The following is a 10,525-nucleotide window of genomic DNA, read 5'->3' on the forward strand; positions in this document are numbered from 1 at the left end:
CAGTGAGAGGCTTCACCCAGGCCTGAGGGGACCTGAGGCTGCAGGGAGGAGAGGGGTTTCCTTCAGGGCTCTGAGGCCTCGCTCCCTGCACAGGAGGGGAAGGGGCCTCCAACCTCAGCTGGGGCTGGCGGCTCCAGACACACATGTGGGCAGGGTAGGAGGTGACCGTAGCCCTCTGAAGGCATCCAGAGTTTTTATTTATCAATTAAATTAAGGAAAATAGGCCAGGTATGGTGGCATGCACATATAATCTGAGTGCTCTGAGAGGCTGAGGCAGGATTATAAATAAGTGTCCAACCTGAGCAATGTAGTGCCTTGGGAAAACCTGTCTTCTCAGAATTTAAAAAATGAAAAAAGGGCTGGGGCTATAGCTCTGTGTAAAAGCCCTGGCATCACACACACACAAAAGGGATAGTTAGAAATATAGAAAGTTAGATGGTCTGCAGGTATATACTGTCAAGATTTAGCAGGTCGTACCTTTTTGCAGATTTGCTTCAGGTATCTCTCTTTTTTGTTGTTTTTGGTTTTCTTTTTTGAGACAGGATCTCACTATGTTGCCCACTCTGGCCCAGATCATCTGAGCTCAAGTGATCCTCCTGCCTCAGCCTCCTCAGTAGCACAGACTGTAGGTACAATATTGTGCCCAGCTTAGATATTTCTTTCCTTTTTTCAAGACTTAAAATTTTTAATATTATGTACAAAGAGTTAGCGTGGTCTTTTTAATTGAGCGAATATTCTGGATAATCCATCAAAGGAAGATCACTTAGCCCAACTTGATGAAGCCGGTATCCTTCATGTTCCCAAAGAAACACTGGCAGCACATGTTAAGGTGGTATCTCTGGATCAGACCTTTTTGGTTTGAGCAGACGCTGCTAGATGGAGAGCCCAGGGCAGATCTCCTCAGGAGGCTCCTGTAGAGCTGTTAGTGACTCATGTTGCTTCCAGAGGTCCCAGGAGACAAAAGGAGATATTTCTTTTAAAACTTAAAAGCAATTCAGCGAAAGCTTTCCTTTACTCTCTCCGCCTTCCTGTTCTGAGCTCCATACATCATTCTAAGTTGGCTCATAAAAATGTACTATATACTCACACACACACAAACAAGTATTTTTAAAACTTACATAAATAGCATTCTACTCTGCATTTTTTTTTTTTTAAATTTGGTCTTTTTGAGACAGGGTCTCACTATGCAGTTCAGGCTAGCCTTGAGCTTTACCGTGTAGCCCAGGCTAGTCTTGAACTTGCAACAATCCTCCTGCCTCGGCCTCCCAAGTGCTGAGATTACAGGCACGTGTCACCATGCCCAGCACTCTGCCTCACATTTACAACGTACTTTTTCCTACTCAAAATGCTTGAGATTTATCCATGTAGCTATGGAGATCCAGCTCTTGTACTTGAACCACTATAACATACTCTGCTGTTTCCGTATGCCACCTCTCTCACTCTCTCCCTCTTTTTTCTATTTATAAACATAGATGATTGTGGCTTTCTGTGTGTGGCAGGACCAGTCTTCACTGAAGGCCCGTTGTGTCCTCACTCCTGTGGGCAGGCGGAGACACCAGAGGTGCCGCCTGGTGACTGGGGCTATATTCTCTAGGGCAAAGGCCAAGTGTGTGGCCAGCTCAGAGCTGAGAACCTGCTGAGTCCAGGGCCCGCCCAGCACAGCTGTCTTCTCTCAGTTTATTCCATGCCTCTAGGCTGTGGCCTTCTATGGTGTGGAATCGAAGTCTTGGTTTATTAATAATTAAGAAACGAGGATGTGGGGAGGAGGCCTGAAGCCCTCACAACCCCCACAGACAGGTCCCCCAAGACAACCTGGGGCTCCTTCCCAGTGAGAGGCTTCACCCAGGCCTGAGGGGACCTGAGGCTGCAGGGAGGAGAGGGGTTTCCTTCAGGGCTCTGAGGCCTCGCTCCCTGCACAGGAAGGGAAGGGGCCCCCGACCTCAGCTGGGGTTGGCGGCTCCAGACACACATGTGGGCAGGGTAGGAGATGTTGTTGCTGAAATGGTGAGATGCTGCAGAAAGGGCGCATTCCGGGCCCTGTGCTGTGTCGATGCCAGGTCACGCTCCATTAGCCTGGTGTCTGGGCTGGAGGCCCCAGGGCGGGGTCACAGGTGTGGGCTCCACACGCCGCTCCGGCCTAACAGATGCGCGTTGACCTGTGGAGTCAGCGCTGTCCTGCCCCCACCGAGCAGCTGAGAGCACTGTGGAGCCCCAGGTCGCAGGCCACACGGCCAGGAGGGGACCCAGGGTCAAGCCCACGCTGTCTGAGGGCCCAGCTGTTTTCTCTATGGCAGGACAGGCCCAGGCGGGGACAGCCATGTCCCTGTGCACCTGTGGAAGAGGACTGGGGTCAGCAGGCTGAAGGTCACAAAGTCTTGAGCCTAGAGGTTGGAGAAGCCACGGCAACTGTGGAATGGCGATCCTGAGCTGGGCTGGGTAGGCTGAGGTGGAAACCAGTAACTCTGCAGTGCTGGTAGGTCAGGCCTAGATTGGCTGGGTACACACGCCTTCCTCATCCACCCCTACCTCCAACCAGGCTGTGGAGTCCCTGCTGTCCAGCCTGTGCTGAGCGGCCTGGCCAGGATTGTCAATGGTGAGGACGCTGTCCCTGGCTCCTGGCCCTGGCAGGTGTCCCTGCAGGTGAGATGGGGATCCGGGGCATGTACAGGGTACCCTAGGATGTTGGCCAGGCTGGGGTGCAGCCCAGGTAGCAGCTGTGACCCTCCCCTTCTCCCTTTCCAGGACAGAACTGGCTTCCACTTCTGCGGGGGCTCCCTCATCAGCCCGGGCTGGGTAGTCACTGCTGCACACTGCGGTGTCACGTGAGCAGACGGCCTGGGCTCTGCTTCCAGCTCCGGGTGCTGGGGATGTGAGGGTGTCGGGTGTGGGAGGGCAGGGGCCCATCCTCTTCCCAACCTGTCCTGTGTCCATCCCTAGGACGTCTGATGTGGTGGTAGCTGGGGAGTTTGACCAGGGCTCTGATGCGGAGAATGTGCAGGTCTTGAAGATCGCAAAGGTACTAGGCCCAAGAACAGGAGCTGGACCCCCAGAAACATGTGGCCTGGCTACTCCAGGTCCTCACTGAGGCTGTGACTGTCACCTTCAGGTTTTCAAGAACCCCAGCTTCAGCCTCTTAACTGTGCGCAACGACATCACTCTGCTGAAGTTGTCCTCACCTGCCACGTTCTCCAAGACCGTGTCTGCTGTGTGCCTTCCCAATGCCAATGACGACTTCCCTGCTGGGACCCAGTGTGTCACCACTGGCTGGGGCAAGACCAAGTACAATGGTGAGTGTGACGCAGACTTTCGACAGTGAGAGCTGTCCCTGGCCTTGTGAGCCAAATGGCTTTTTAAAAATTAAAAATCTATAAAATACCTGGGTATGGTAGTACATGCCTATAATCCCAGCACTCCGGAGGCTGAGACAGAATTTTGCTGCAAGTTCAAAGCCAGCCTGGGTGATACAGTGAGTTCAAGGTCAGCCTGAAATACAAAGCAAGATCCTGTCTCAAAAATTAAAAATAATATATAAACTACACAATCATTATATGCCAACTAAGAACAAAAAAAAATTTTTTAAATCTACCACACACAAATAACTGAGTTCTCACAGAGATATACTTGACAGAAATCTCGTGAAGAGTGCCTTAGACAGGAAAAGGGGCCCTGGTGAGCTGCCTGCACCCCTTGGGGCGCCTTCAGCAGAGACATCTCCCCAGGATAGGGGCTTGGGGGAGGACAGATGAGGGCTAGGTTGGGAGAGGGGCTGTGAATCCATCTCTCCTTTCCCCTTTCCGTGTAGCCAACAAGACCCCTGACAAGCTGCAGCAGGCGGTTCTGCCCCTCGTGTCCACTGCTGACTGCAGGAAGTACTGGGGGACCAGGGTCACTGACGTGATGATCTGTGCTGGGGCCAGTGGCGTCTCCTCCTGCATGGTATGGTCCTGGGGAACCAGGAGGGACACAGAGACCCCCGTACACAGGCCTGGGCTCTCCCCTGCCCTCCCCTACTTAGAAGACCCCATTGGCGCTAGCAGGCACCCTGAGGCAGGTCCTGGCCAGGCCCCTGCCGTGCTACCCACAGAGCTCAGTCCGCACCACAGCCCCAGGAGCACAGGTGCCAGCCCATGGGAGAGGCCACGGCCAGGCTTAGACAGGGGAAGCCACCTGCACAGGGTCCTTGGGAGCAGACAGCAGAGCTGGACTGCATGGCACCCAGATGGAAGCCGCTTGGGCAGAGCCACTGTGCCCAGCCTTCTCATCCCTCTGCCCCCTCCCTGCCTCTCCCAGCTGAGGCACCCTGGGCCCTGGCGCCCCTTCAGGCTTAAAGTCAGGTCCTCTTCCTCCCTGCAGGGTGACTCTGGGGGCCCCCTGGTGTGCCAGAAGGATGGAGCCTGGAACCTGGTAGGCATCGTGTCCTGGGGCAGCAGCACCTGCTCCACCTCTACTCCTGCTGTGTATGCTCGCGTCACTGCACTGCTGCCCTGGGTTCAGGAGATCCTGGCAGCCAACTGAGCGTACTTCCTTGTACCCTCTTCTCCAGGGATCCCCAATAAAGCCCTCTATTCAGAACACTGGCTGCATGTGTCTCACTGAGTGACCCATGGGGACAGGGGACTACAGTTTTCCGTGTCATCCACAAAGCGTGGCGTTACAGTTCCCTTCCCATGCTGTAGCTCTCTGACAGTGCAGGTCCTTCTGTGTCCTTCCCATGGAGCATCCAGACGCCACCTGCTGGAGCCAGCGTGAGCCCGGGAGCTCTCTGGAAGGCAGGCCTTGCCCAGGCTCCCCAGGCAGTAGGCCTGAGGGGTCCCTGCACTGGGACCAAAGCAGCTTCCAGTCAAGGCTTCTGCCTGCTCCACAGGCTCCAGGCACCTTTCTCTGCCTTCGGCCTCCCTCCAGCCAGCGCCCTGGAACCTGCCTTCAGACATCCTGTCCGCATCAGCCCCAGCCCTGCGCACACTGCACACCAACTCAGCTGCAAGCCCCGCCCCCTTGACCTGGCTGCAGCACACCCGCAGCTCCCTGCCCGCCTTGTCCTCGGTGTTTTCTGTGATGGAGGAGCTGGCTCTGGAGGCCTGAGCACCCTCAGGTCCAACCCTGGCCATGCGCAGGTGGTGCTGGCTGTGTCCTCGGGCAGGGCAGGATGGGCTGTCTCTCTTTGCTGAGGTCAACGCGCCTTGTTGCTCAAAGCCTGCACGCATTGACACTTTGAGGGACTGCCAACAGGTGGCATCTCAATGTTAACATCTCTCTTCATTTCCTGAGCTATTCCATACAGTTGCCTCTACTGCTGTACCATTTAAATACCCAGGGGTACAGTGCATACAGAACAGTGAAACTTTTAGAGCTCTCCAAGATACAAACAGCCTGCTACGGCCCACATGGCACAGGTTTGCCACCACTGATATGGAACATGCAATTTTAAAGCAATTTTTCTTCCTTATCTTCTATTTAAGATGTAATTTTGTTCCCTCTCATCCTTCAGTAGTGGGCCAATTCAGGTTTTGTTTTGTTGTCTTTTTGAGACAGGACTTTGCTATGCAGTTCAAGTTGGCCTTGAAATCATTTACAAAGCCCAGGCTGGCATCGAACTTGAAGCAATCCTCCTGCCTCAGCCTTCCAAGTGCTGGGATTATAGTCATGCCCCACCATGCCTGACTTGTTTTCTTTTTATGTTTTAGAATCATTAGTAACTTGTGGCTTTAGACATATTGGAGGATTTTGATCCACTGTGTTATAATCCTTACTGAAGCTCACATGTCCCCCTTCAACCAGCGCGAGCTTCTCCAGTGACCTCTCACGCCCTGTGAGTGGGGCCCAAGCTGTCCTTCATCGCTTCCTCCCTCTCCATGACAGCAGGCCCCAAGCTTCCGTCTGAGCTCATGACTAGATCTCTGCCTTCTGGTGTTTCTAAAGTATGATGAAAAAACTGTTGGAGAAATTTTCCCATCTTTTGGGTTGTCTGAAAACATCACTCGCATATAATTTTGCAGTTCTGGGCCTCCCAAATATTAGGCGAGCTCTACTAGTATGCTTCCTCCCTAGACCATTTTAAATTTTTTTTCTGAGATAGAGCCTTCCTAAATTGTCCAGGGTGGCCTCAATCATCTGCTTTTTCTTCCAAATAGCTAGGATTACAGGCAGGTGCCATCACACATAGCTATCTTCATTCATTTTAATTTTCAAAAACATGTATTTATCTATGTCCATATGTATTTTAGACCCTGAAGATTTTTCATTGTCTTCAGGCTTTCCTTGAGAGGTCAGTGTTTAGAATTCTTGCTGCTTTTACAAGGGTTCTTTAAAAATAGTTTTTATTTGAGTGCTTTTAATTCTGTTATCTCTCCTTTTTAGCAGTCATACTTTGATATTTGGTTTCCTTTGCTCTTATCCTACTTGGAATTCTTGGAGATTGTTGAAACTATGGATCAAAAAATAAGGTTTTGTTGTTGTTGATTCTGTATTTATTTACTTTTTTGATTAAACCTATTTTGGAAACTCTCAGCTATCATCTTTCCAAATATTTCTTATGTCCCATTTTTCCTAATTTAAGGAGCTCTAATTATATATATTGTAACTGTTAGAACCAGGGCCACCACAAAATATCCCAGCCCTATAAACAAAACCAGTCTCTGCAGGTATGATTACACCATGGATCTGGAAGTGAGAAGATTTTCCTGGATTATACAAGTGGGTCCTAAACACAATCCCAGGTGTCCTTGTAAAACAGGCAGAGAAACTGTACACACAGAAAAGAGAGGGATGTGAAGATGGAGATGGAGATTGGCATAATACAGCCACAGGTAAAGGATGCCAGCAGCCACCAGAAGCTGGGAGAAGCAAGAAATGGCTTCTCCTCTAGGGCCTCTTAGGGGGCGTGGCCCTGAGGACACCTTGGTCTCAGCACAGTGACACCTGGGATGGACTTCCAGCCTCCAGAACTGTAAGAGAACAAGTGTTTGCTGTTTGAAGCCTCTAGGTTTGAGGTAATCTGTTGCAGTAATCTCAGGATACTAACAGACAATTGTTAGATTTCATTATATTCTCAAATTATTGGGCACTGGTCAAGCTCCCAATCTTAGAGATGAGTGTAGAAAAAAGTATTAAATAAAGGTACAATGCAATATGGTTTGTGGGGAGTCCAGAAAGTTCAGAACTCTCTCAGAGCTAAGATGAAGACTTCTCTGGACTGTCAGTATTTATTGGGTCCTTAACAAATCAGGCAGGTGCAGGGATGTAGAGGGCACATCAGAAACAAAAGACACAGGAAAATAAGCAGGCCTTGAGAAGTTAGAACAAAGACATTCTTACACAGTAAATCTTGCTAATTGAGAGAACTATCCTATCTCTTAGGTTGGCAGTTATTGCCCTGGAATAGGGAGTGAGAGCCAAATATCCTCAGCTGTGGTCTTATCTTGCTTTCAGAGGCTGTGAATATGAGCTTTTCCAACACGCTCAGAGAGCACTGTGGTCAGCACCTTAACCTTTACACAGCCTGATCCCCAACATCAAGTGACTCTTCTGTTCTTTTCTCTATTTTCCATTCTTTTGTTTCTTTGTGTATCCTGTGGGACTTTTTTCCACCTGATTTTTTTTTCAGCTGTTAAACCCATCCATTGAGATATCAATTTTAGATATTGTAGGTTTCCATTTTTAAATTTCCTTCCAAATCTTCTTTAAAAATCCTTTTCAGTTCTCTGCTGAACTCTCAGCCTGGCCATTTATTTACTCAAGCACAGTGAGTAGTCATTGTCAAGTCCCTGTCTATGTTTTTTGTTTTTTGTTTTTTTTTGGTTTTGGTTTTTCTCCGGTACCGGGAACCGAACTCACGACCTTGGGCTTGGCAGGCAGGCGCTTTGCCGCTGAGCTAAATCCCCAGCCCCTTCAAGTCCCTGTCTAATGTCACCACTATCTAAATGTCCTCTGAATCTCTTTCCTTATTATTTCTCTTTGTGTTTGCATGTTGTGCTGTCTCGTGTCTAGCTATTTTTTTGAGTTCTGGGCACTATACTGTAAAGTGTAACTTCTAGAGAAAATCTGAGATTCCATATGATTATATCTCCCTTTCCAGAGGACCTACTTTTGCTTCTGGAAAGCTGCTTGGGGTACTAGCATCTTCAGGTGACCTGTATCCTATTAGGAGTGAGAGGATTGAAATAGGACTTTCATCCTTGTTAAGGGTTGCACTTACTTCTTCACCACTATGATTTTTTAATAATGCCTTTTCTTATGTTAAGCAAGTTCTCTTCTATTACTACTTCTCTGAGTGTTTTGTTTTTATCATGAAAGTCCTTTTTTTACATCCAAGGCCTTTTTCTATATCATTTAAGATGAGCATGTGATTTTTTTTCTACTTTATTCTATTAAAGTGGTGTATTATACTGATTGATTTTCCATGTGGAATCACCCTTGCATAGTTGGGACAAATCTCACTTGGTCATGTTTAATATGCTATTGGATTTGGTTTGTTAGTATTTTATTGAAGATTTTTTAATTTATTTTTATAATAAACACTAGTGTGTAATTTTCTTTTCTTGTGATGTTTATTAGGTTTGATATCATGGTATTGCTGTTTTGTTAGTTTGTATTTATTCATTTGTGATGTTTTTTCCTAGTGTTAGGAATTGAAGCCAGGATCATTTGTCATTTTTAAACATTTTGATTTGGATGTTCAGCTCATTTAATTTTCAAAGTTTCTTCTTTTCTAATGCAAGTATTTTAGCCGGCAAAATTTCCTCCAAGCACTACCTTCATTGTATCCTATCAACTTTGCTTCTTCCTAAGCCAATGCTATGCCTTACTAAAAAGGCGAAAAGAAACAGGTGAGCTCGTTTTAATAATGTATTTACCCCAATATACCTAAATCTTGTCATCTTTATATACCAAAAAAGTTTTAATTAATAGGTTTATTGGATAAGTTAATAATGCTACAAATGAGAAAACAATCTAGGGAGAACACACCCATAAGTAATTTGATCTCTAACAAAATAAGGAATACTGCTTATCTGGACAAAAAACCTGAAAATGCTGTGAAAAGAAATGACAACCTAAATAACACTGGGAGTGTGGGGCACAGTTAAGGCGTCTAAAAAAATTCCACATGGCTTTGGTTTATTAAAATAATTTACACTATGTTTTAAAAAAAGATTTGAAAGCGTCTGAAAAGCATGCAATTGTTTGCATGGCAAATTCAGACAATTTGCCAGCATCATTCAGATGTCTGCCAAGGACAGCGAGGAAGCCACCCCTGCGATGGACGTGGGCAAGTGGGGAGGTCCTCCCGATTCTGCCTGTCTCACCCTGGACCGCAGCCCAGGGCTCTGCGCGGAGGTCACGAACAAGGTGTTGTTATCGGGAAGGGAGGGGACTGTGGAGTTTCCATCGGTGGGGAACAACTCAGCTTTCATTTTTCCAGGTACTCTGCATGTACAGGCTTATGACACTGGAGAACTTTGATTGTACCTTCTACTTTGAACCACTCTCTCTCCCTTCCTATGATAACAGAATCTTCCCAATCTTCTAGTATTTCAGTAACAGAGCTCCTCATCCTCCAGAAGCTCAGGCGCCTGGTTTTTGAATCCCTCACGGTCTCAGGTCTGAGTCTAGTTTGGCTTCATCTTCATGAAAGAGGCGGCCGCCACCCCACCAGGAAGTGGAGGAGGGCGAGCTGGGCCAGCAGCATTGGAGGGGCAGTGAGGCTAGTCAGCCCTGGAGCTTCTGGCTGCTCTGACACGGTGCGGGCAGGGGGCATGGCTCCCTGGAGCCTGGGTGTAGGGAGGGAAGCACCGTCGCTATTCCGGCGTCTGCTGCTCTCTATGAAGCCTGCTGCGCTTGCCTCAGCTCCCGCTGCTGCTATTCAGCAGCAGCTGCCAGAGAAAGAAAGCTCCCACATCTTACCATTCAAACATAATCAACATTTTAAAATGATCAATGATATCTTTTACATTCTGTTTCTTCTAAGAAGTCTTGAAATCCAGTGTTTAATTTACATTATTTACATTTCCATTCTGATGTTCAATTTTCTTCAAAGATACTTGATCTGTACTTAGACCTAACAGAATTTACAGTCAAAAAAATAGAATCATATACCCAAGTGGCCAGTTAGGTATTATACAGCAAAATGCAATTAAGCATAAAGCCCTGCGCTTACTCAGGAGTCTGCCTTGACTTAAATCTCCATTTGTCAGCAGATCCATCATGGGGCAAGGCACCCTGTCCATGTGTTTTGAGTCATGCCATGTTAGACATGTACCCACGTGCTCCTCCTTTCCCTTCCCTCTCACAGCTGACCTTACTTCCTACAGCTGAGATATCTGAAGCTATCAGAAGAGAATCAGTCCCTTCCCAGCCTGTACCTGTGCCCACAGCAAAGTATATACTGCGCCCTGCTGCAGCGCTGCTGCAACAGCCTTCAGCTGTCATTCCTCTTTGGGGGCGTCCTCAGCTGAAGAGCCTGGCCTTGAGCATGGGCCAGGGCTTCTTTCTAGGAGAGGACCTCCAGCGATTGGTGACAGAGCCCACC

General features: G+C 48.1%; 1 protein-coding gene across 1 annotated transcript; it reads left to right on the forward strand.

The window, feature by feature from the left end:
* Positions 1-2,536: 2,536 nt before the first annotated feature.
* LOC102027983 (chymotrypsinogen B) lies at positions 2,537-4,557 on the forward strand (the record flags this gene model as incomplete). The annotated part of the gene is given in 6 exon segments (XM_013503860.1): positions 2,537-2,640; positions 2,743-2,822; positions 2,938-3,016; positions 3,107-3,287; positions 3,803-3,936; positions 4,354-4,557. Coding segments are annotated over 6 exon segments (740 nt in total), but the record flags the coding sequence as incomplete, so codon positions are not given.
* Between the last annotated feature and the right edge of the window lie 5,968 nt (positions 4,558-10,525).

The sequence above is a fragment of the Chinchilla lanigera genome, unplaced genomic scaffold (assembly GCF_000276665.1).
Source record: "Chinchilla lanigera isolate Chin_1 unplaced genomic scaffold, ChiLan1.0 scaffold00083, whole genome shotgun sequence".
Classification (NCBI taxonomy): Eukaryota; Metazoa; Chordata; class Mammalia; order Rodentia; family Chinchillidae; genus Chinchilla; species Chinchilla lanigera.